Source organism: Podarcis cretensis, assembly GCF_951804945.1.
Source record: "Podarcis cretensis genome assembly, chromosome: 16".
In the NCBI taxonomy this organism is placed as follows: Eukaryota; Metazoa; Chordata; class Lepidosauria; order Squamata; family Lacertidae; genus Podarcis; species Podarcis cretensis.
Window position 1 is genome coordinate 3,472,197 of NC_137186.1, and position 23,572 is coordinate 3,495,768.

At 48.2% G+C, this 23,572-nt stretch overlaps 1 protein-coding gene across 3 annotated transcripts in view; it reads left to right on the forward strand.

Annotated features, from left to right (window-relative positions):
* The window catches only part of CELF3 (CUGBP Elav-like family member 3), a 90,325-nt gene that overhangs the window by 43,963 nt on the left and 22,790 nt on the right, over positions 1 to 23,572 (forward strand). For 2 of the 3 annotated variants that reach the window (XR_013834045.1, XM_079958216.1), the window contains exons 3-4: positions 20,039 to 20,087; positions 22,219 to 22,347. Coding sequence is in view for 2 of the 3 variants with exons in the window: in XM_079958216.1 (XP_079814342.1) it covers positions 20,039 to 20,087; positions 22,219 to 22,347 (178 nt within the window). In the remaining variant the exon portion in view is untranslated. The remainder of the gene's footprint in view (positions 1 to 20,038; positions 20,088 to 22,218; positions 22,348 to 23,572) is intronic. The other variant, XM_079958217.1, reaches the window with a different exon arrangement.

Here is a 23,572-nt window from a genome sequence, read left to right on the forward strand (position 1 = left end):
ATTGACAAGCGTCGCCCCCTCACAGTACATCGATTTCAGAATGAAAGCCGTGCAAATGATAACTGGTGGCAGAATTTAACGGAGGGGGGAGATTATTTATTTCTGTGGAACTGTAGAAATATATATATATATATATCTGGCACCCTGGTCTGGCTTCCTTGCTTTCCATCTCCCTCCCGGCCCTTGCTTTTGTTCAGGGACTTATCTGGAAACATCTGTTATAAATATCTCCCACTTTGCTCCTGGTACAGGCAGCGTCACCTGGCTGCTCGGTTGCTAGGAAACCGGCGGCTCGAGAAAGCACCGTTGCCAGGTAAACACCGTCCAGGGTGGCTCATGGCAGGGAAGAAGGGGGGTGGAGAGGGGGGATGGAAAAGGGGGGCAGCTGCGCCGAGCTGTGGGTGGCTGAGCTGACAATAGCAGGAGGGCCGCTGGGAGAAGCAGTGGCGATGCGTCTGCCTTCTGCCTTGTGGGAATAGCATCCGTGTCCCAGAAGGGTTTTGTGTCTGGGTTGATATCCGCGTCTGTTTTCCTTAGGAACCGGGCACAGAAGGCGAGAGCTCTGCTTCCCCCCACACCCCATATCTCTCCACCCCACTCAGGCCTCTTTGGGGTTAGTGGTTTTGCAGGAGGGGAGAATTCTGGTGGCTGCAGTTTATCCACGCAGAGTGGGAAAAGAGGGCTTTTGCTTGTCTGCCGCTCTTGCAACTCGCGGGCATCCGAGCTGAACGTTGGAAGATTTCGGAAGTATGTTTCCGAGCACAATTCAAAGTGTTGGTGCTGACCTTGAAAGCCCTAAACGGCCTCAGCCCAGTATCCCCGAAGGAGCGTCTCCACCCCCATCGTTCTGCCTGGACCCTGAGGTCCAGCGCTGAGGGCCTTCTGGCGGTTCCCTCCCTGTGAGAAGCCAAGTTACAGGGAACCAGGCAGAGGGCCTTCTCGGTGGTGGCACCTGCCCTGTGGAAAGCCCTCCCGTCAGATGTCAAAGAGATAAACAACTACCAAACCTTTAGAAGACATCTGAAGGCAGCCCAGTTCAGGGAAGTTTTTAACGTGTGACATTTTAACGTATTTTTAATCTGAAGAATTGTGCATGCACACGAAAGCTCATACCTAGAACTAACTTAGTTGGTCTTTAAGGTGCTACTGGAAGGAATTTTTTTATTTTATATGGACCTTTGTCGGCAAGGTGATGTCTCTGCTTTTTAAGATGCTGTCTAGTTTTGTCACTGCTTTTCTCCCAAGAAGCAGGTCAGCTACCACAATCTCCCCTTTCCAACTTTCCACTTTTTGAAGGTTGAAACAACTAGCATGACTATCACAACCAAATCAACTCATTAAAACAATAAAAGGTAAAGGGACCCTTGACTATTAAGTCCCGTCATGGCCGACTCTGGGGTTGCGGTGCTCATCTTGCTTTACTGGCCGAGGGAGCCGGTGTACAGCTTCCGGGTCATGTGGCCAGCATGACTAAGCCGCTTCTGGTGAACCAGAGCAGCGTACGGAAACGCTGTTTACCTTCCCACCGGAGCGGTACCTATCTATCTACTTGCACTTTGATGTACTTTCGAACTGCTAGGTTGGCAAGAGCAGGGACCGAACAACGGGAGCTCACCCCGTGGTGGGGATTCGAACCGCCGACCTTCTGATCGGCAAATCCTAGGCTCTGTGGTTTAACCCACAGCGCCACTGAGGACCATTAAAACCAGGACCATTTTATGCTTAAAAAAAAGAAAGAAAAAGAAAAGAAATTGTGTCCCTTGTCAAGGCCTGGGCTCAGCCCTCGTTGGCCCCGATTCACCTCGAACGGCTCTCCTTGCGCAAGGTCTCACTCCCCGCGCAAGAAAGTGGTGGGTGAGATTTTCGCTCTCGTTTCCCGTCTCTTCGCTTTGAAGGAAGGGCACGGCACTCTCGCCTGAGATCAGAAGGCATTTATCTGGGTGCCAACTGCTCTAAGCCGGCTTCCCGGGCCCTTCCCTGCCCCCAATGCAACACGCTTTGCCTCGGCTCCGCCAGGCCTAAATCCACGGATTATCCAGCCCAATCCCAAATCTCCTTAGATCCCAGAATGCTGTGCATGGCCGGCGCATTACTGCGGGCTGCGTTGGTGGGGGCATGAGCAGCCTGCTGTTTGTTTAGTATCGGTGGCCGAGGGAGGGCGATACGCCATTCGAGGTAAACGGCTCCGGAGAGGGAGAGAGGTGACAGGTCACTGCACCGAAAATATCCAGGGATCAAGCGATCCCAGAGCTTAAAGACCCAGCCAGATCGATTTGGAGCCTCCATGGCAAAAATGGAAGCTGTGATGTTTGCTATTCTTTAGGGGGGGGGACGGCAGAGGAAGGCCCAGGAGGAAATAATTTGAATATCTGTGAGGCTGCCCTTAGTCCCGGCCATCTGGACTTGCCGTGCCAGACTCTGACCGGCAGCAGACCTCTAGGCCTCCCAACCCCCCTCTCTTATTTCTGAGTTCCTTTCATGCAGCGATCCCAAGGATCGCTAAGCAAGGTCCCAAATGGGTCTGCCTTTCTCCTTCGGGGAGGTGTTCCAACCCCACAATCCCTCCAACTAATCATTTGGGATTTCTCTGGAGCAAGAAGCAGCCCTGTTTATTTCCATTATATTTATATTATAGCTGGGAACGGGTGGATCTGTCGACATCGGATTCTCTCCGTTTCTCACTTCTCCAAATTCGCCTTCACTTCTCCCAGTTTCCACATCAGTTTGCGAATCGTAGCTCCTCGTGAGAATTCATCAGCTTTTCCGTGTGAACTTATTCTAATACACACCTTTTTGGGGGGGGGGTTATGCAACTTTGCCCAGAACATGCATCTTTTGCATAGTCATCCCCTTCTCCAATGCAATACATTTTCCCATGTTCTTTTCAGCCATGTGTGTACTTTTGTGCACATTTTTGTCCTATTATATGAATTCTTGAACACATTGCCCAGCGGCTGGAGATCTTTGCATTGCAAAATCTGGTGGTGTGTGAATTTCGAAGTCGGCAGGCAGGAAGTTGAGGTGCTTTTGGGCTCCGATCCTGTTTCCACGTTTCCCAAAGGCATCTGGTCGGGCACTGTGGAGCCATCGTGTCTAATAGCTGCTAATAGCCTTATTCTCAGTGCATTTGTCTAATCGTCTTTTAAAACATTATTATTATTATTATTATTATTATTATTATTATTATTAATTTCCATGCTGCTATATATTTCAAAGGAAAAATCTCAAAGTGGTTTACAACACATCAAATAAAACAATCCAGGGAAATATTTGAGATGCTTCTCTAAGTGCTTTCCCTGTATTTATTAACCTCCTTAATTTATATAGCTGCCCCGCAGCAGAAGTACTCTAGGAAGCCCATGTGGCTTGCGGTTAGAGCGTTGGACTAGGACCTGGGAGGTCCGGGTTCAAATCCTCCCTCAGTCAGGAAGCTCACTGCGTGACCATGGAGTCAGTCATAGCCTCTTAACCAAGCATGGGCAAACTCGGCCCTCCAGATGTTTTGGGACTACAACTCCCATCATCCCTAGCTAACAGGACCAGTGGTCAGGGATGATGGGAGTTGTAGTCCCAAAAAACATCTGAAGGGCTGAGTTTGCCTATGCCTGCTCGTCTTAACCTACCTTGCAGGGTCCTTGTAGGAATTAACCGAGGAAGGGAGTGAACTATTTACTCCTCAGGAGAGAAAGGTGGGATATGAGTTGGATGGCCATTACTGGCCTACTGCAGCAGTGAGTTCCACAGTTTGAGCTGCTTCACAGTACCATTTCCAGGAATTTCCTGTCTTCTACTGCCTCCCTCATGCTGGTAGCTTCGAGAACACTGTCCCACCATCTCATCCTCTGTCGTCTCTTTCTCCTTGTGCCCTCCATCTTTCCCAGCATCAGGGTCTTTTCCAGGGAGTCTTCTCTTCTCCTGAGGTGGCCAAAGTCTTGGAGCCTCAGCTTCAGGATCTGTCCTTCCAGTGAGCACTCAGGGCTGATTTCCTTCAGAATGGAGAGGTTTGATCTTCTTGCAGTCCATGGGACTCTCAAGAGTCTCCTCCAGCACCAGAATTCAAAAGCATCCATTCTTCGGCCACCAGCCTTGTTTATGGTCCAGCTCTCACTTCCATACATCACTACTGGGAAAACCAGAGCTTTTACTATACGGACCTTTGTTGGCAAGGTGATGTCTCTGCTTTTCCATTAATATCGATGGATCTACTATGAATGTGATTGGAAACAGCTCAAAGCCATCTGTGCATGCGCAGGAACATTTTGCCCTCGTATTTATTTGTTTGGTACACTTTTGGACAGGTCAGGGGGAGAGAGAAGCTCAGAATAAAGTTCTACTTATTTTCTTGGGGGACAGGATTTTATGCCTAAGGAAGACTTTACACCCGTGGCAGAGAAGTGGTGTCCCTTTGGATCTCAACAGGCTCCACCTCCTTGACCATTGGACATGCTGGCCGGGTGTGCGTGTGAAAGTTGGTGTCCAATAGCATCAGGAGTTCTACAGGTTCCTAACGAGGAAATCAGTTGGAAAATAAAAAGAATGAAACAAAAATATTTTGCGTATGCCAATAAATCAGGAAAACTGCTAGCATGGCAGCTGAAGAAAAGTGAACAAAGAAACTCCATAAACAAAATTAATATAAATGGAAAGTTAGTGTGTGTCTTAGTAGCAGATTCCTTAACCTGCCCCAAATCTCCCTCTGCCTCGTTTCTGGGAATAAAGGGTGAAATAATGCGCACATCTTGCTAGAAAGGGAACGTGTCGCATGTCAGCTACAGATGGCCAAAGGAAATTAAACCTGTGTCTCTATGCGGGTAATCCGTGCCTTAATCTCCCCCACGGAGGCACCGGCAGGAGGGGGGTCTCCAAGCAGCGGAGACAACTGTCGGGGGGACGAAGACAGACTTTCGTTTTCTTCCCTTTCTGTGTGGGTTTGGCTCAATAAATCTGGAGCCTGCCCTGTCCAGGAACCAGAATTAGGGGCATGCAGGGACCTTCAGGGACCACTTTGAAATGCCTGCTGAAAACCTTTCTGACTAGGCCAATGCCGGCTGTCAAGAATACACCTCTCCGAAATGTTGTACGTTTTAAAGTTCTTTTTTAGGGTTTCTAATTTATGGGGAGTTTTTTGTTTTATAGCTGTAAACTGCTTTGGTACTTTTTGTGACACAGCTGTACATACATACTTTCAGACATTAATTATAAAAATAAGTAGTATTTCAAAGAGGAAATTTTCACGGGTGCATGGATGTAGCATATCTTCCGACATGATTGTGGGGGGGGGGGGCGCACAAAAAAGTGCTTTTTTTTTGGACACAACGCTCAAAAACATGTGTTTTGGAGCACCATGCAAGATCGCTTAATCTGGCCCTGATTAGGCACCTAACTTATTCAAAACCATGAGGTCCAGGTGCTTGCTTTTTTTTTCCTGATGTGAAGAACAATAACTTCATTCCAATGGGTAGATCACTGCCAGTTTTTTTATATAGTGGAAGTAGATCGCAGTCGGACGTAGGTTAAACCACAGAGCCTAGGACTTGCCGATCAGAAGGTCGGCGGTTTGAATCCCCGCGACGGGGTGAGCTCCCGTTGCTCGGTCCCTGCTCCTGCCAACCTAGCAGTTCGAAAGCACGTCAAAGTGCAAGTAGATAAATAGGTACCACTCCGGCAGGAAGGTAAACGGCGTTTCCGTGTGCTGCTCTGGTTCGCCAGAAGCAGCTTAGTCATGCTGGCCACATGACCCGGAACTGGTACGCCAGCTCCCTTGGCCAATAAAGTGAGATGAGCGCCGCAACCCCAAAGTCGGCCACGACTGGACCTAATGGTCCCTTTACCTTTTACCTTCAGATCGCATTCTCTTGGGAGTTGGACATGCCTCGTGTAGACCATACTGAGGTACACGGATTGAGGGTTTGGTTCGGTACATGGTTGTTGTTGTTGTTGTTTAGTCGTGTCCGCCTCTTTGTGACCCCCTGGACCAGAGCACGCCAGGCACTCCTGTCTTCCACTGCCTCCCACAGTTTGGTCAGACTCATGCTGGTAGCTTCGAGAACACTGTCCCACCATCTGGTCCTCTGTCATCCCCTTCTCCTTGTGCCCTCCATCTTTCCCAACATCAGGGTCTTTTCCAGGGAGTCTTCTCTTCTTATCGGCACACTTCCTGTATTCTTCTATTCACACACAGACACACACTCGCCTCTCCTGAGTACCAAACAGAGCTTCAGCATCCTTGCCATTTCCCTGAGCCCCTCGTGGCTCTCAGCTCCTGCCGTCTTTTGTCGAGACCCCGGGCTGCTGCGCTTGCCAGCAATGGGGCGAGAGCGTTTGGCTCTTGGCGAAACGCAGCGAGGGCCTGATTTATTTGCCCATCGCATCCTACCCAACTGCAAGTGGGGAGGCCATCTCCCAGGAATCTGCCTTCAACTGCTGGTTCATCCAGCAAAGGCTTTGCAAAGTCTCCGATTGTGGGGGACCTTTCCTGATTCTGCTTTTAAGAGTACCAGGGACCGAACCTGGGACCTTCTAGACACGAGTTGCTGTTTGCTGGGCTCCCAAGAGCAGCGGTCAGAAAACGTTTTCAGCAGGGGGCCGGTCCACTGTCCCTCAGACCTTGTGGGGGGCCAGACTATATTTTGAAGATGAAAAAAAAGAACGAATTCCTATGCCCCACAAATAACCCAGAGATGCATTTTAAATAAAAGCACACATTCTACTCATGTAAAAACACGCTGATTCCCGGACCGTCCGCGGGCCGGATTTAGAAGGTGATTGGGCCATTTGAATAAACATTCACAAATTCTTTATTGGTAATATATAGATAGATAAACTGAGGATCTTTACAATTTTATCACATGCAGACAAAATTTTTCTTTTCTTTTTTTTTTGGGGGGGGGAATGGGAGGGAAATAATGTGGATGATGTATTTTTGTTAAGATTGTTATGTTGGAATCCCTAATAAAAATATTTTAAAAAATAAAATAAAATAAGGTGATTGGGCCAGATCCGGCCCCCAGGCCTTAGTTTGCCTACCCATGCCCAGGAGTCTTTTCTGACGCCAGAGGCCCCCTCAGGAGGAAGTGGGAGATGCGAGCGACGACCCAGAGGGTACCCAGCTCGCACCCAGGATATAAGCCCCCTTTCCGCAGGCGCTAGGAGCTGGCCCCACAGCAGGGACCTCCTTGCTCACTCATTAGGGCCCCTCTGCTCCACCCCAGAGCTGGCTGCATGCCAACCTCTCAGCTCAACCTCTGCATGCCAACAAACCCGGGGCTGTGGAACAGCGTCTCCCATGGGGCTGGGGGTTCTCCTATAGGGCCCACGCTTCTGCCACACCGTGTCATCTGCACACACAACAGGACTGGCGGGTGGAAGCTGGCTTTGCCCGATCAAAACTTGTGTGGCGTATCAGCGTGGATAAAAACCAAATTGTGGGGGGGGGGGGGTTTGGAGGGGTGGAGCGGAGGCTTAGGAGCAAATTTGTTTTTGCGAGCTGATCTCTCCCGATTTTTGTGAAACACAAACAAACCAACCCACGCACACACATCACCTTCTGCAAATACCTTGCTGGTTCACCTTTTGTTATGAACATTTCCTTCCTCCCCCCCAAAAAAACACACACCTTTCCTTCCCACCCCCTTCTATGTTCTCCTTCCCTTTGCCAAAGTCTCCAGGTCATTGTTTATAGAGATAAGTTATGATGTCAGCGCATGTTCCCATGGCAACCCGATGGGTAAATTGGAGATAAGTGGGTGGTTACCATGGAGTATATTCTTCCGTTGCCATCGTTACAAAGCACCTGCTCCCTCTTTCTTTCTTTCTTTCTTTCTTTCTTTCTTTCTTTCTTTCTCTCCTGTCCCCCTCCACTCGTGATTTCGATAGCATAAATGACTGGCGGTTGGGTGGGTGGGGGGAGGTGGGTATCAGCAATTTCCTGATGCGATCCTTTCTGGAATCATCCACATCTGAGGGAACGGCGTCGGGAATGAATACACAGCACGAAACCCTTTGCCTTGGTAAAAACGGGATACAGTCCTGTAATGGGTTGAATTGGAAGGAAAGGGCCAAGATTTTAAAAAATAAAATAAAATACGCTGTGAATGCTAATGGAAATGGGGTGGTTTGTTCCAAAAAAACAAACAAACCATGCACATTGATGAGTTCATATCTGACATCACCCCTTAGAGCCAGTCCCTCTCTTGAAATGTGGCTTGCAGCTGAAAGAAATGCTAATTTTTCACCAGTTTTTATCAGCTTCACCCCTCCCCTCCGTTCAGCTTTCAAATGGGAGCTGCTTTGGGCATGGACTTCTCCTCTTGTATTGAAATATTCTTTCTGAGATTTCTCTCTCTCTCTCTCTCTTTCTTTCTATCTTTCTTTCTTAGTTTCTTTCTTAGTTTCTTTCTTTCTTTCCTCCCCTTCCACTATTTCCCTTTCTGACGTCAAGTTTTAGCTTCCCTCTTCCCCATTATTTGTTACCACCTCTACGGGTCCAACATCAGCCCTACCTGGAGTAGACCCATTGAAGCTGAATAACGGTTTCTGGTTCCCCAGAATGGTAAAAAATCAATGGGCAAGACTACGGCCTCGGTCCAGTATACCTGAAGGAGCGTCTCCACCCCCATCATTCTGCCCAGACGCTGAGGTCCAGCTCCGAGGGCCTTCTGGCGGTTCCCTCCCTGCGAGAAGCCAAGTTACAGGGAACCAGGCAGAGGGCCTTCTCGGTGGTGGCGCCCGCCCTGTGGAACGCCCTCCCATTAGATGTCAAAGCGATAAACAATTACCTGACATTCAGAAGACATCTTAAGGCAGCCCTTTTCAGGGAAGTTTTTAACGTGTGATATTTTACTGTATTTTTGGTTTCTATGGAAGCCGCCCAGAGTGGCTGGGGAGGCCCAGCCAGATGGGCGGGGTATAAATAAATTATTATTATTATTATTATTATTATTATTATTATTATCATTAGAAAGGGAAGCAGTAGAAATGAATGGACCTAAAACAGGCCACATTCACACCCTACATTTAAAGTGCTTTGATACCACTTTAAACAGCCGCTGTGTCTCCCAAGGAATTCTGGGAAATGTAGTTTGTTAGGAATGCTGCTGAAAGTTGCTAGGAGACTCCCCCTCCCTAATTCCCCTCACAGAACTGAAATTCTCAGAGTGGTTTAAAAAGCTATTTCCTCTTCACGGGGAATTTAGGAAACATTAGCTCCAAGAGGCGAATATCGCCTCTCAGTGCCCTTAACAAACTACATCTCCCAGGATTCTTTGGGGGAAGCCAAGACTGTTCTTAAAGTAGCATCATAGTCCTTTAAATGTACGGTCAATTAATTAATTTCCATGGGCCTGTTTTGAGCAGAACTTGAGTTGCATGCCATCCTATAGAACTACGGTTATTAAGTAGTAGTAATTAACAACGAATTGGGCAGTTAGCTGGCTGGGGGGCTGATGAGAGTTTCAGCCAAAAAGATCTTTATTATTTTCAACGGTGATGATGATGGAAATAATAAAGATGTTTTCGACTGAAACTCCCACCAGCCCCCTGCCAGCTTAACTGCTTGTCAGCTCCCAGTTTAAACGTCAGTACCGAAAAATATAGTTTTTAAATACTCTTTGGCTCGTCCCACGAGCAGGAGTAATTAGCAATCGAGCGATGGATTAGATGTGTCCCTTTGGGATCCCTGTAACACGTTTGAAGGATGGACAGAGAAATCCGTCCTTAACCCGGACTGCAAAAGCAATGGGTTGCTTGCTCTTAAAAGGCCTCGTTTGCTACTGCTTTAATTCTCACAACGATCCTGTAAGGTAGGTTAACCTGAGAATGGATATGCCTAAGCTGGACCCATTCATCCCAATGGGTCTACACAACCCATTAGCTGCAAATCCTAAAACTACAGGTGAAACTCGAAAAATTTGAATATCATGGAAAAGTTCCTTGATTTCCATGATTCAACTTGAAAGGTGAAACTAATATATGAGATAGGCTCGTGGCATGCAAAGCGAGATATGTCAAGCCTTGATTTGTTATCATTACGATGATCATGGCGAACAGCTTATGAAACCCCCAAATTAACCATCTCAGGAAATTAGAATATACAAGGAAATCAGAAAAACAAGGATTGCAAATCGAGCAAGATTGGACCTCTGAGAAGTAGAAGCAGATCTCGCTTTGCATGTCATGAGTCGATCTCATATATTAGTTTCACCTTTTAAGTTGAATTCCTGAAATCAAGGAACTTTTCCACAATATTCTAATTTTTCGAGTTTCACCTGTATAACCCTTGCATTAAAATTGTGACATGGAAGGGTTTGTAACCCACAAACGGTCTCCTGGCAGAGATGTATATTCTCTTTAGGGATGGGGAATCTTGCAGGCCTGAGTTGAATAAATGCAACACACACACACACACAAATACACAAACCAGCAAGAGACATTTTATTTTCTCCCTGCTCCACCTCATCAAAGTCCCAATGAAAGGACCGTACGCCTGCGTCTCTCTCGCTTTAATTCCCGGTGATGACTGTGTCCTCCCGTTCTGATTTTAAGTGGCAGGAACACAACAGGAGGAGGAGGGGGAAAATAAAAACTGGGAGTGGTGTGTTATCGGTGAGGAATAATAATAATAATAATAATAGAAAGAGGGAAACTGGTCAGTTTCCCCTCCCATCCCCAACTACTTGGCTGCGCCGGTTGCTGTGGCAACGAGAGGCAAAGGAGACGATGAGGAAGAATGGTACCCCGGCCTCGGGCGCCATGGCAACCAGATCCCAAACCCTGCGAGCAGCTTTAGGGGGTGGTTTGTGACGATGGGGAGGAGAGGGGGGTTCGTTCCTCCACCCCAGTGCGAAGGGAACCATCTTATAAGGCCGGGGCTGGTGTCGTCCCTGAAACACAGTGGCCTTTTGGGGTTGCCAAAATCCAGTTTCTTTAAATCCCGGACTGTCCTTGGCAAATAGGGACATTTGGAGAGTCCGACCCTGTCAGGGTTTCAGGCCTCCGTGGGGAGGGAAAGGCACTCTGCACGTGATCAGAGGACCTGCCCTTTGCTGATGGTCAGCAGTTATCAAGGAATGATAGTCTCATTTGGGCCCGTTACATTGCTGATCCACAAACGAGAATTAACACATGAGTTTCTGTGTCTCGGCCCTACTCAGACCCATGGCGACATATCCGCGTACATGTTGTAAAATCTCCCTTCCTTGCCTTAGCTGGCTGCGCTGCGTACCCAGCACACCCCACTTTTGCCGCAGGCTGCCCCTATTTGATCGGCAGAGCCCCCGCCCGCAGTACATTAGCGATAGCCATCTATCAGCGGGTCAATTAGCAGAGCGTTCATTACGCTGATCGCTCGGTTTGCAGCACACACACACCCAACTTCAGCGCCGGAGGGCGAGGAGGGGGGCGAGAGAGGTGGTTGGAGGTCAGTGGGATCTAGTGATGGAACAGTGAAGAGAGTTGGTAGTAGTAGTAGAAGAAGAAGAAGAAGAAGAAGAAGAAGAAGAAGAAGAAGAAGAAGAAGAAGAAGAAGTTGTTTTATCCAGCCTTTCTTCCAAAACGGAACCCATCTCCACCACAAAGCCAGTGTGCTTAGAGTGCTGGTCTAGTCCCTGCCTGGGAGAGACCAGGGTTCGAATTGCCACAGAGCCAGGAAGCTCACTTGGGCCAGTCACGGCCTCTAAGCCTAACCTTACCTCGCAAGGTTGTTTTGTAGGGATAAAATGGAGAGCTGGGAGGACCTTGAGCTCCTTGGAAGAAAAGGTGGGAAATAAATACAATCCATAAATGAAATTATTCTCATTGCAGCGATGGGCTTGGGAAGGAATGAGCCCCTGTGTACAAGGCTCTGTCTACACTTGCAGACTTAAATCTGGTTTAGTCTCACAATCCCTCTTTGCAGGGAATCTGCTGGTTTTTTTGGGGTGGGGAGGGCTAGTGCAGTCGTTTCTGTTGCTCGCCAATCTTCTCCATTACTGCACCTCACGAGTGAGGAACTTGGCACCCTCTTCTCCTTGCACCTCTCGCTATCGATTCTTATTTATATTTATAGTTGAATTCAATATGCTGCTGGCTCTTTGGCCATCAAAATACACTCCCAGCATCTTGGAATCAATAATTTAAAAACCCTATTAACCGTTCCATAATAAGAAAGGAAGAAGGTTCCCCCTTTGTGATCTTTAGAGAAGCAGGCACACCTGGGACTTGAAGAAATTCTGCACCACAGATTTATTTATACCAGTTACAGCTTCCTTCCCCCACAAAGCGGAGAATCCAGAGAACTATAATTGGTGGCTCTAAGCATGCCATGCATTTAAAGCACACTGCTCCCTCAAAAGACTCCTGGGAACTTTAATTTGCCCCTAACAGACCTAGAATCTCCAGCACCCATAATTCCCAGTTTCTTGGGGGTGTTTATAATAGCTTCCCCCCCCCCTTCCCACCATCCTTTCTCCTCAGTTTTCACAGGTAGACACTTTCTGAGCTGGGGGGGATACTTTTCAGATATTTGCCAGCTAGTAGCTGTTAACAAAGGTCCATCTAGTTCAAGCTCTGGTTTTCCCAGTCATGATGTATGGAAGTGAGAGATGGACCATAAAGAAGGCTGATCGCCAAAGAATGGATGCTTTTGAATTCTGGTGCTGGAGGAGACCCTTGAGAGTCCCATGGACTGCAAGAAGATCCAACCTCTCCATTCTGAAGGAAATCAGCCCTGAGTGCTCACTGGAAGGACAGATCCTGAAGCTGAGGCTCCAAGACTTTGGCCACCTCATGAGAAGAGAAGACTCCCTGGAAAAGACTCTGATGTTGGGAAGGAGAAGGGGACGACAGAGGACGAGATGGTGGGACAGTGTTCTCGAAGCTACAAACATGAGTCTGACCAAACTGTGGGAGGCAGTGGAAGACAGGAGTGCCTGGCGTGCTCTGGTCCAGGGGGTCACGAAGAGGCGGACACAACTAAACAACTAAACAACAACAACAACAAGCTGTTAGCAGACCCATAGATTAGTCTGATGCTCCCCTAAAGTATTCCAAGGCAGTGTTCCTTGCTATATCATGTGGCAGGGAGTTCCATAAGAATGTGTTGGGTGAAGAAATCCTATCCTTTGGTTCTCTACTTAATTTCCTACCCATCAGTTTTGTCAGTTAACTCCGAGTTCTAGTGCCATGGGTGAGGAATGGAATGAAATCAATCTTCAGGCTTGCAGTCTAAAATATGTGATATATCAAGGGGGGGAGAAAGCAAAGTCAGCTGCCAGTTCTTAATTAATTTTTAGGATGACCAGCTAGAATGGAAATGGTTTAAGAAGAAGCAGAATTCCTCGCCTTCTGCTACAGCCTCCACTTTCTGCTACAGCCTCCACACTGGGCATAACTTCATAAAAGCCTGTTCGGCCTGCACACCCTGTCCCCAGAGTAGGGAGTGGATCGATCTGCCCATATCGGTTTCTCCCCATTTCCTTATCTTAAATCCTGTCCTCCGCATTTCTGCTGCAATTTGTGAATTAGAAAAATAAAAACAAATCCTCGCGAACATTTCAGTGCGAATTCTCTCCTGCACATTTTCTTACACCGTTTTGCTTAACATGCACATTTTTTTTTTGCAATGCGATTTCCCTCTGTATAATGAATTTTTGTATGCTGTTTCCAACAATATAGGCAGATTTTTTGCACACTTTGCCCAGTATGTATGTTTGTATGTTTTGTTTTGTAAACAATACCCTGCTGGAGAACAGTAGTGCAAAATTCGGGGAGTGAAAATTTCAAAGGATGGCCATTTTGTTGTTGTTGTTGTTCATGCATTATTTTGGAACGTGCAAATTAAGTAGAATTCGCCTTTAGATGTGACCTCGACTGAATTTCTCTCTCAGATCCACCCACATTTTAAAAGCCCCAAATACTTTCATCTCTCCTGGGAGAGGAGATCCTCTGCCCCCGTTATTCCAGCTCCGCGAAATCCTCTTATTTTATTTTATTTATTTTCTGAGATTGAGCAGCTAGAGCATGAAAAACAAGTGTTATATCACTGATGTCCTCACAGCAGCTTGGGCGAAAGCACCACGGCGGCTCACGAGGAAGCCTATCTGCCAATGAGCTCGGTTTTGCCCGCAGAAGGCTCAAAAGAGAAAGATGCGTTCTGAACGGCCAGCTGCAAACCTCGGCGACATCAAGCTCCTTCGAGAAGGAGTCCCATAATCTGGCACCACTTCGCTCTGCGCCCTATTTTTGGTCCAGGATTACCTCATTAGGAGAGGCCATCTGCACCTGTGGCACACACAATGCCACCAATTTATCTTATTTCACAGGGAGGGAGAAGCACGCTTTGTAAGAAATAACTCACATTCTGGCTTGGGGGGGGTGCGGTTTAAGGAAAAAGAAAAACCCAATGTTGCGAATTTCACTCCGAAGCATCAAGCACTGAAAAGGATTCACTCTGCATGAGGCCGTGTAGGTTGTTGCAGCCTGGAAAAACTGAATTTTCTGAACTGCTTCAAAGGGCAGCACAATGTAAAGGGCATTGTAGTAGTCAAGAGCATGAGAACCTAAGTCCTTAACTTTCAGAAAACACAACCACAGTATCCGAGTGTCTCGACAGCACAATCCTATCCGGTCTTGAAAGACCTACATTGGATCCCAGTACGTTTCCAGGCCCAATTCTAAGTGTTGGTGCTGACCTTGAAAGCCCTAAACGGCCTTGGTCCAGTATAGAACGGCGGTTCTACCTGCTCTACGTGGAGCTACCTTTGAAGGTGACCCGGAAACTACAACTAATCTAGAATGTGGCAGCCAGACTGGTGACTGGGAGTAGCTGCCGAGACCACATAACCCCGGTCTTGAAAGCCCTTCATTGGCTCCCAGTACGTTTCAGAGCACAATTCAAAGTGTTGGTGCTGACCTTGAAAGCCCTAAATGGCCTCGGTCCAGTATATCTGAAGGAGTGTCTCCACCCCCATCGTTCTACCCGGACACCGGGGTCCCTCTCCCGAGGGCTTCTGGCAGTTCCCTCCCTGCGAGAAGCCAAGTTACAGGGAACCAGGCAGAGGGCCTTCTTGGTGGTGGCGCCCGCCCTGTGGAACGCCCTCCCAGCAGATGTCAAAGAGAAGAACAACTACCTGACATGTAGAAGACATCTGAAGGCAGCCCTGCTCAGGGAAGCTTTTAATGTTTGATGCATTACTGTATTTTAATATTCTGTTGGAAGCCGCCCAGAGTGGCTGGGGAAGCCCAGCCAGATGGGCGGGGTATAAATAAATTATTATTATTATAATTATCTGTGTTCACTCAGAAGTAAATCTCGCTGTGCTTGTTGCCAGGATCACATGCATATAATGGTCATAGAAGCGTAGAGTTGAAAGGGACCTGCTGCAGTGAAGGAATCATCACTCTTAAGGATTTTAACGGACGATGTGTTTATTGTGGGGTGGCTGTTAGCTTGTTTGAAACTGCATAATCCCAAACATTTAATGTTTTCAAGCTGTTTTTGCTCTTGTGTATTATTTGCTGGTTTACATTAGGAAGCTTCCTGATACCAGGCCAGACCTTTTCCCCATCAAACTCTTATTGCTGTCACTGACTGGCAGTGCCTGGGTGGTGGATAGACACAAAGATCCCTTGCTCTGGCAAAGGAGTGAGGTGCCGCCGAAGCTCTGACAGATTAGCATGTGGGAAGCCAAAGGAAACAAGGCTAGCTACGTCTTTCCTTTTCTTTGCTGGGGTTCCTGCTTCATGCCAGTAGCTTGAGCATTCAACCTCCTTGCACTTCGTTTGATACAGGGGCTGCCGTGATTCCCTCCTGCTGCACTTCACAATGTCCCGCTATGCTACTAATGGAACACCTGCTTTGCATGCAGAAGGTCGCAGGTTCAATCCCCAGGGTTGCCTGAAGAGCTGCTGCCAGCCAGTGGAGGCCATATTGAGCAAGATGGCCCAGTCGAATGTCTCTTCCCGTGTTGCTATCTAAGTCCTTCCTTTTTCAGAACCATGAGGACTAGAACCTTTGATTTTGAAGGAAAGAGCTGCGGCTCAGGGGCAGGGCACCCAGTTTGCACGCAGAAGGTCCTAGGCATCTCCCATTAGGTTCAGGAATGGCCCTTGAGTCCGAAACCCTGGACAGCAGTTGCCAGTCAGAGTGAGCAGTACTGAACTCGGTGGCCCACTAGAGCTTGCCACCACAGCAGCAGTTTCAGGGAGGCAAGATGGAGCCTCACCGACAAGCCCAGCGAAATCTCCCTTTCTCTCTCTCTTCTTTCCCTGCTCCCGGACCTTTCAAAGGCCTCATCCGCCTCCGCAAGACCTGCTTTCCTTTAATGTGATTACAACTGCTTTTACAGAAAAAAGGCCCCAGCTGCCTGCTGGCATAATCTAGCTCTTTCTAATCCCGAAGGCTGGTGAGAGTGCTCTCCATCAGGGACTTAACCCTCCCGAGGCTGCCTGGGGCTTTGTGTGTGTGTGCAACTTCCTTTGTAAAACAAGAGGCAGTGTGGCGTAGTGGTTAGAGTGTCAGGTTAAGACCTGGGAGACCAGGCCTCAAAGCCTTACTCGACCTTCCAGCCTAACCCACCCTGCAGGGTCGTTGTGCGGACCATACGAGGGGGAGAGAGAGAGCCGTGCATCTTTTTATTTCTTTATACGACCCATAGCACATATAAGGTGTCCATGTGCTGTGGCATTTGGGGTTTGGGGGGCTAGGATCTGGGGGGGCCAGGGTTCTGATCCTCACCCAAAGGCTGACATTGCACCTTTAAAGCATGGTTATATAATTTTTTCCCCTAATTTTTTTATTCATTTTATAACACAAATAAAGAACACAAACAAACAAAAACCCAAACCAATTCTTGTCATATCCTTATTTTTCTAAACATTAAGTGGACTTTCCCCAAGTTCCACCTATCTGATTTTCATTTTACTTCATCTTTAGCAGTTTACATATATCATAGTTTCTAACCATCTTTTTTATTTTTATCACACTTAAAATAACTTCACATTTTATCACTTGCAAATAATACAGACTATCTTCTACTTCTAACCCTACAGCCTATATCCACTTCCAAAGCTATTCAGAGATTTAAATATTAATTCCCCCCCCCAAAAAAAATATTCTTTAATCTTCTTCCAGTCTTCTTCCACCGTCTCTTCTCTCTGGTCTCGGAGTCTCCCGGTCAGTTCAGCAACTTCCATATAGTCCGTCATCTTCATCTGCCATTAAAGCATGGTTATATAATCTTAAAACAGTCGTGGGAGAATCCCGGGAACTCTAGTTTGAAGGCACTGAGAGTCGTTAGGAGACCCCCCTATTCCCCTCCCGGAGGAACTACAATTCCCAGAGTGGTTTAGCAACCAGCCCCTCTTCCTGGGGAACTGTGGGGAAATTGTATCTCTATGGGGGGGGGGGTCTCTCGGCCCCCATCGCAAACTACAGCTCCCAGAGTTCCCTGGCTGTTTAAAAATGGCATGGCGAAGATCTGCGAGTGTGACCCCGGGCTCTTAGCCTAAAGCTATCTTGCAGAGTTGTCGCAAGGATGCAATGGGGAGGTGGTTTTGGGGGGGGTGATGAATGCCGTCTTGAACTCCTTGCAGGAAAGGAGCCATACAAAAGAAGAATGAAACAGCAATTTTTTTTTTGTATTTTTTTTATTCAAAATTATAACAAGACATATTATCCAGAAACATATCATCCTTATTCCCCCCCCCCCATTTTTCCTCCCTCCCCCCAACCTCCTGCACACACACCCCAACTTCCCTCGGTTCCAGTCTTTGGTTTCTCTAAAAATGCTGTTTTCTGCATGTTAGAAAGTTCTATAGATCCTCAAACTATTTAGCCGATTCTTATCAATAAAAAGTTTGTGAATGTTTATTCAAAACCAGCCAAGGAGTCCAGTTCGCTTTGTTCCCATTCATCCTTAAAGTCACAGTTATCCTTGTCCTGTAGCTTATATGTCAACTTTGCCACTTCTGCATAGTCCACCAATTGTTCTTGCCATGATTCTTTAGTTGAGGTTTCTTCAGTCTTCCATTCTTGTGCTACCAGAACTCTCGCGGCCGTTGTCGCATACATGAAGATGTTTTTCAACTGTTTTGTCAGGTCTTTCCCTACAATCCCCAACAAAAATGCCTCGGGTTTTTAAACAAATGTTACCGGTAAATGGAACATTTTCTTCAATTCGTTGTAAATCATTTCCCAAATTTTTTTTAATTACTTTACAATCCCACCACATATGATAAAATGTCCCCTCCTTTTCCTTACACTTCCAACATATATTTGAACTAGGTTTGTACATTTTCCCTAACCGCACTGGTGTTGCGTACCACCTGTACATCATCTTCATGTAATTCTCCTTCAATAGGGAACAATCTGTAAATTGAAACACCAATGTTTTTTATTTATTTTTTTAATAATATTTATTCAAAATTTTAAAGGTTACAAAAAGGAAAAAGAGAAAAAAGAAAAATAAAAAAGACAGAAAAAATACAATCAATTAAAAAAAAGAACAAATCAAACCTTTACATAGCTTTCTTTCCTTCACTTATTTCCTTGACCTTCTCACACCTCCCGTTTTTGTATTCTAATTCAAATTATTATTTCAGCAAATCCTTCCAACCTTATTTTTATCTTAATAATTTGTTTTAATATACTATAATTTTACATTCTCTCTTTCACCAACTCATTTTTACTTAATCCTTTATGTCATTTCTACTAAAACCACGTAATTTTCTTTTCCCAACATCTTTCTAACAATCCTTAATTTTACAATATTTTTGAAGATAAACTTTAAAAAATTTTCCAATCTTCTTCCACCGACTCTTCTCCTTGGTCTCGGATTCTGCCAGTCATCTCAGCCAGTTCCATGTACTCCATCACCTTCATCTGCCATTCTTCCCGGGTGGGTAGATCTTGTGTCTGAAACAGCAATGTTTTTTAAACACTATGCTTCTAAGAAGCTGGAGTTGCACCTGCCCCAGTATTGCATTTCCTAATTTCTAACCCCGGATGTGGGAAGCAGGCAGAAGGGGAACACGTACAGATGTTGCCAGCTCCCATCATCGCTTTAGCCAGGATGGCAAACACTCAGGGGAGAGGATGGGAGTTGTAGTCTATCAAGGTCCTGTGTGAGTGCCTGGAGGCGGTTGGAGGATGGATGGCGGCTAATGGATTGAGGTTGAATCCTGACAATGCAGAAGTACTGTTCTTGGGGGGCAGGGGCGGGTAAGGAGGACTTCCTGGTCCTGAGTGGGGCAACTGTGCCCCCGAAGGACCAGGTGCACAGCCTGGGAGTCATTTTGGACTCACAGCTCTCCATGGAGGCGCAGGTCAATTCTGTGTCCAGGGCGGCTGTTTACCAGCTCCATCTGGTACGCAGGATGAGACCCTCCCTGCCCGCGGACTGTCTTGCCAGAGTGGTGCATGCTCTGGTTATCTCCCACTTGGACTACTGCAATGTGCTCTACCTTTGAAGGTGACCCGGAAACTGCAATTAATCCAGAATGCGGCAGCTAGACTGGTGACTGGGAGTGGCTGCTGGGACCACATAACACCAGTCCTGAGAGATCTGCATTGGCTCCCAGTCCGTTTCCGAGCACAATTCAAAGTGTTGGTGTTGACCTTTAAAGCCCTAAATGGCTTTGGTCCAGTATTCCCAAAGGAGCGTCTCCACCCCCATCATCCAGCCTGGACACTGAGGTCCAGCGCCAAGGGCCTTCTGGCGGTTCGCTCCCTGCGAAAGTGAGGTTGCAGGGAACCAGGCAGAGGGCCTTCTTGGTGGTGGCGCCCTCCCTGTGGAACACCCTCCCAGCAGATGTCAAGGCAATAAACAACTATTTTACTTTTAAAAGACACCTGAAGGTGGCCCTGTTTAGGGAAGTTTTTAATGTCTGACGCTGTATTGTTTTTAATATTCGGTTGGAAGCCGCCCAGAGTGGCTGGAGAGACCCAGTCAGATGGGCAGGGTATAAATAATAAATGATGATGATGATGATGATGATGATGGCCTTTGCCCCACCTCACCCCTCTGGGTCTGGATCCACAGCCTCTGTCTCCTTCTCGTTCCAGATGAACCGACCGATCCAGGTGAAGCCAGCGGACAGCGAAAGCAGAGGAGGTAAAGTCTGTCTCTGGGGTGCTGGGCGGTTCAGAGAGCAGCTTGCCTGCTCACCTGGTGTCTTTGGAGGAGCTGGCCTCCACATTCTGGACAGGTTTGATTCCCTTAATAATACAGTGGTACCTCTGGTTGCGGGACGCAGGTGGCGCTGTGGGTTAAAGCCTCAGCGCCTAGGGCTTGCCGATCGAAAGGTCGGCGGTTCGAATCCCTGCGGCGGGGTGCGCTACCGCTGCTCGGTCCCAGCGCCTGCCAACCTAGCAGTTCGAAAGCACCTCCGGGTGCAAGTAGATAAATAGGGACCGCTTACCAGCGGGAAGGTAAACGGCGTTTCCGTGTGCGGCTCTGGCTCTGGCCAGAGCAGCGATGTCACGCTGGCCACGTGACCCGGAAGTGTCTCCGGACAGCGCTGGCCCCTGGCCTCTTGAGTGAGATGGGCGCACAACCCCAGAGTCTGTCAAGACTGGCCCGTACGGGCAGGGGTACCTTTACCTTTACCTTTACCTCTGGTTGCAAACGGGATCCATTCCGGAGCCCCGTTCGCAACCTGAAAGGAACGCAACCCACAGTGGCACGTCTGCCCAAGTCGCCGCTTCTGCACATGCGCGTGATGTCATTTTGCGCATCTGCGCATGCGCGAGCAGCGAAACCCGGAAGCAACCCTTTCCAGTACTTCCGGGTCGCTGCGGGACACAACCTGAAAAACGTATCATGAAGCAAATGTAACAAGAGGTATGACTGTACAGCCTTCTCCACCCTGAAACACACACACACACACACACACACACGCACGCACACACACACCGGATGTTTTAGACTACAACTCCCACCAGTGCCAGCCAACTGGGAGTCATAGTCCAAAGCTTCTGGAGGGGTCCATTTTGGTGAAGGTGGTGGAGAGCTAATAAGTTTCACCCCCACACATACACTGTTCCAGGGTTTCCCCCCCTTTTTAAAAATAATTTTTTATTAATTTTTCATTAATCTTGCCACATCATATCCATATATATATATATACACACACACACACATACATATATATATATGCCATTTATACATTCTGAATTAATTAATTTTTTTGGCACTTCCCATGTTTTGGCTGGTCTGGAGAAAGTCTTTTATTTTTGTTCCGGCCTTTTCTCTGTTGTTTATTCCCAATATCATTGGTCCAATGTGAACCCCTTCTTATTGTCACTGTCACTGACGTGGGACTTTCCCACCGTGCTTAGCAAATCCATATTACGTTGGCACGCAAGAGGAAATTTTATTCTTCTTGTTGTTATACTTCCATTGTTTTTCGGTGCAATCCCCCCAGGTTTTTTCCCTGGGGGGGGATGTGTGTGTATGTACCGTATTTTTCGCTCTATAGGACGCACTTTTCCTCTCCAAAAGTTAAGGGGAAATGTGTGTGCGTCTTATGGAGCGAATGCAGGCTCCTTGGCTTCAGTGATAGCAACGTGAAGCCTCCGAAGTGCAGAGGGAGAGCTCCCTCCACGCTCCGGAGACTTCGTGTTGCTTTTGCTGAAGCCTGGAGAGTGAGAGGGTTCGGTGCGCACTGACCCCTCTCGCTCTCCAGGCTTCAGGGATAGACTCTCCTGGCTTCAGCGAAAGGAACCTGAAGCCTTTGGGGCGCAGCAGGACCTCACGCTGCTTTCCGGAGGCTTCGGGTTGCTTTTGCTGAAGCCAGGAAATCAAGACTTTCCCGGCTTCAGCAGAGAGGGAGAGCTGCGCAGCGCCCCTTCAGCGAGGCGGGAGGAGAAATGGAAGGGGCTCCGTTTCTCCTGCTGCTTCGCTGAAGGGGCGCTGAGCAGAGAGGGGGAGAGGTTTTTTTCCTTGTTCTCCCCCTCTAAAACAAGGTGCGTCCTATGGTCGGGTGCGTCCTATAGAGCGAAAAATACGGTATTATTTTTTATTTTGTGGAATTTATATACTGCTTGATTGTCAAAAAAACAACCCTAAAAGACGTAATCGCCACTAAGAGAAATAGCAACAATAATCCAAAAAAGTTAAAATAGACCGGAAACAAATTAAAACTCGTGCCAGCTTTCTGAACAGAGGGGGGCATATTTATGGCGCAGTCTGGGCTCCCCCAGGACGGCCTTTATCTGATCAACCTCCTTTCTCCTCCTTCCAGAAGACAGGAAGCTCTTTGTGGGAATGTTGGGTAAGCAGCAGACAGACGAGGACGTCCGGAAAATGTTTGAGCCCTTCGGGAACATTGACGAGTGCACGGTACTGCGCGGTCCAGACGGCACCAGCAAAGGTGAGTGGAGAAGGGAGGGCGGCCACCCACTGCTGCCATCAGAAGGTTGCCCCTGAGCAGGTGCCCTTGGACTATAACTCCCATCAGTACCAGCTTGGCCAACGGCTAGGGAGGGGAGTCGTAGTCCAACAACATCTGGAGAGAGTTGCTGCTCTGGGAAGTGACTAAGGGGGCCCTTTTATGTAAGAACATTTTGTACGCATGCGCGGAGAGGGCACATCACTTTTTGCTGCCTGATAGATGCCAGACAGGAAGTGCTGCCTCGCTTTGCCACTTCCACTGCTGGAGAAACAGCGGCAGATCACTAGTGATTTCCAGCAAGATCTCGCCGGGAATTGGCACTGAAGTTGGCACCACTTCTCTGCCAGTGCCAGAGGTGGAAGAGTGGAAGAGTGCCCATCCAAGGCAGCTGCTTCCCCTTGCCTCGTGGGTGCGCCAGGCCTGATTCATGCAGGCCTGTTTTAAAAAGCGATGAGGCACAGCGAGCTAATGTTGGCCTGATCTTACGTCCTTACAGAGCATTGATCATCAGACAGGTGTCTCCGTCCAGGGCCGTCTTACCCATAGAGGCTAGTGGCGCAGGGTGCCAGGGCACCAAGTTCTGGAGGGCGCCAGGGAAGAGGCGGAGGCTGGACGCGGCGCCGCCCGTCATCAGCTCGCCACCCTTGCCCACCATGCCGTGCTGAAGCAGCGCCTGGGGTCTCTGCCTGCCATGGCCACCGTGGCACGAAGCAGCCAGCTGAACTGGGAGGCGCCACGTCCGGCCTCCGCCTCTTCCCCGTCAGAGGAGCTGCCCTCCAGCCGCTGCCCGCCTCCTCCAGCCCCACCGGCAGCGCTGTCCTCCCTAAAAAAGCTCTGGAAAACGGAGGGGTAGGGTTGGCCAGAGGAAGCTTTGCACCACGGCGCTGGATATGCTTAAGATGGCCCTGGCTCTGGCTCCCTCCTGCATCTAGAAGGCAGGCGGCCGACATACCAATCAGCCAATCAGACCCTGTTTCAGCGGGTCCTCCTCCACGCCCCCAGCTCCATGGTCTGCCCGCCTTTCAGAGGTTTAAAATGGGTGAGCTGGGTTCATGACGGCACAGGTCGCAGCCAATCAGAGCTAGGCATAGCTCAAAACACACACAGTTGGTTTTGCGATCCTGAGCGCAACCTGGGAGAAACAAGGGCGGCTTGGTGGGGATGGGGCGGCTGGCGAATGGCTACTGCAACAAAATGTAGCGAT